This window comes from Merops nubicus, unplaced genomic scaffold (genome assembly GCF_000691845.1).
Source record: "Merops nubicus isolate BGI_N331 unplaced genomic scaffold, ASM69184v1 scaffold43233, whole genome shotgun sequence".
Taxonomy (NCBI): Eukaryota; Metazoa; Chordata; class Aves; order Coraciiformes; family Meropidae; genus Merops; species Merops nubicus.
In genome coordinates this window covers 1-1431 of record NW_008599028.1, presented here as the reverse complement: position 1 = coordinate 1431, position 1431 = coordinate 1, and the positions used below count along the sequence as shown (strand labels likewise).

General features: G+C 52.8%; 1 protein-coding gene across 1 annotated transcript in view; it reads left to right on the top strand.

Annotated features, from left to right (window-relative positions):
* LOC103769999 (acidic leucine-rich nuclear phosphoprotein 32 family member B) overlaps window positions 1-1076 on the top strand; it is a 4565-nt gene extending 3489 nt beyond the window's left edge. Inside the window, exon 6 of the mRNA XM_008937245.1 lies at window positions 727-1076. Coding sequence (XP_008935493.1) covers window positions 727-815 — 89 coding nt within the window. The 3' untranslated portion in view covers window positions 816-1076. The remainder of the gene's footprint in view (window positions 1-726) is intronic.
* The last annotated feature ends 355 nt before the right edge of the window (window positions 1077-1431 follow it).

Here is a 1431-nt window from a genome sequence, read left to right as displayed (position 1 = left end):
CAAGCTGTGGAGATGTGGGGTGAGGGACACGGGGCAGTGGGGACCTGGCAGTGCTGGGGGGTGGTTGGACTGGATGAAAAAGTTTGGAAAGGAGCCAAAACAATTCTGTGATTCTATTAAATATTGAAGAGGGAAATTGCCCAGAAAGCCAGTTCTGAGGAGTCTGAGCTGTTGGTCTGTTGAGGAGCAGGGCTCCTGTCACAGCAGCTCGGCTGGCAGCGGGCCTGAGGAAATCCTCCTAGGGACACGTTCCTCTCTCCTCTCAGCTCTAGAAGTGGGGGGTGAACTCGAGCTCCCCACGAGTCCAGACTCTGCTTACAGCCCCCCACAGCCCCCCAGGGGCCACTGGCAGAACCCAGCAGCTGCTGCAGCCTCAGGTCCCCTCGGAGCTTGGTCAGAAGCGAGGGTTCTGCAGGCGCCGCCTTTGGGGCTGCTCAGCTCTCAGGGAAAGCCCCATTTCTGAGCAGCTTGGAGGGGATGGGGAATAGTTAACTCAGAGGGGATGGAGAAGAGTTAACTCAGAGGGGATGGAGAAGAGTTAACTCAGAGGGGATGGGGAATAGTTAACACCTTGTGCTAGCCCAGGGGTGTTCTGGGTGCCAGGAGTATCTGGGCAGGGTGGAGCCTGCTCTGTCATGGTGAGGTCGAGCCCGTGCTTGCTCGCCAGCCATCCAACTGCTGCCCCAGCAGGCTGAGCAGAGCTTCACGCTTCACCTCTTCTTACAGACCTTCCACGAGGGGAAAAGAGAAAACGAAACGTAGAGGACGAAGGCGAGGAAGATGCAGAAGAGGAAGAGGAAGATGAGGATGACTGATGCGAGCGAGCCGATCCGTCTTACGGACTCTGACTGTGCTTGTCTTAACCTCCCCGTTGTGTCTATGTGAGACTGTAAATCCCCCACCTCCCACTCCTCCCCCCTTTGTATGGCTGCAGCGTCCACAATATATTTTTTTAAGATGTAGAATACTGTAGGCATTCAGGGGAATCTTCCATACAAGGCTCACTTTTTTTCTCACAAGTTTTCTCATGACCAAAGGCTTTCTCCGTTCTGTGGTTTGTGCAGCAGTTTGCAAAACAAAACAAAAAAAATACAAAACAAAAACAACCCCAAAAAAAGAAAAAAAAAAGAAAAAAAGAGGAAAAAAAAAAAAAAGAGAAAAAAAATCATTTCCTCCTTAGGGTATCTTTGGTGTCTGAACTCAGCCTTGCCACACTGGACCCAGAGCTCCAGCTCGCCACGTCCTGGCTGCCCGCCTGCCCTCAGCCCAGCTCTCTGAAGACACTTTGAGCCCTTCTTGAGCAGGGGGTGCAAATCTGGTTCATCTTAAACGGACTCCAAGCGACAGCAGATCGCTCCCTGAGGTCTCTGAGGTGATCTCTGGAGATGCTGGAAGATACTTTAGCGCTGGGGATGTGGGTGCCTGGGGGTC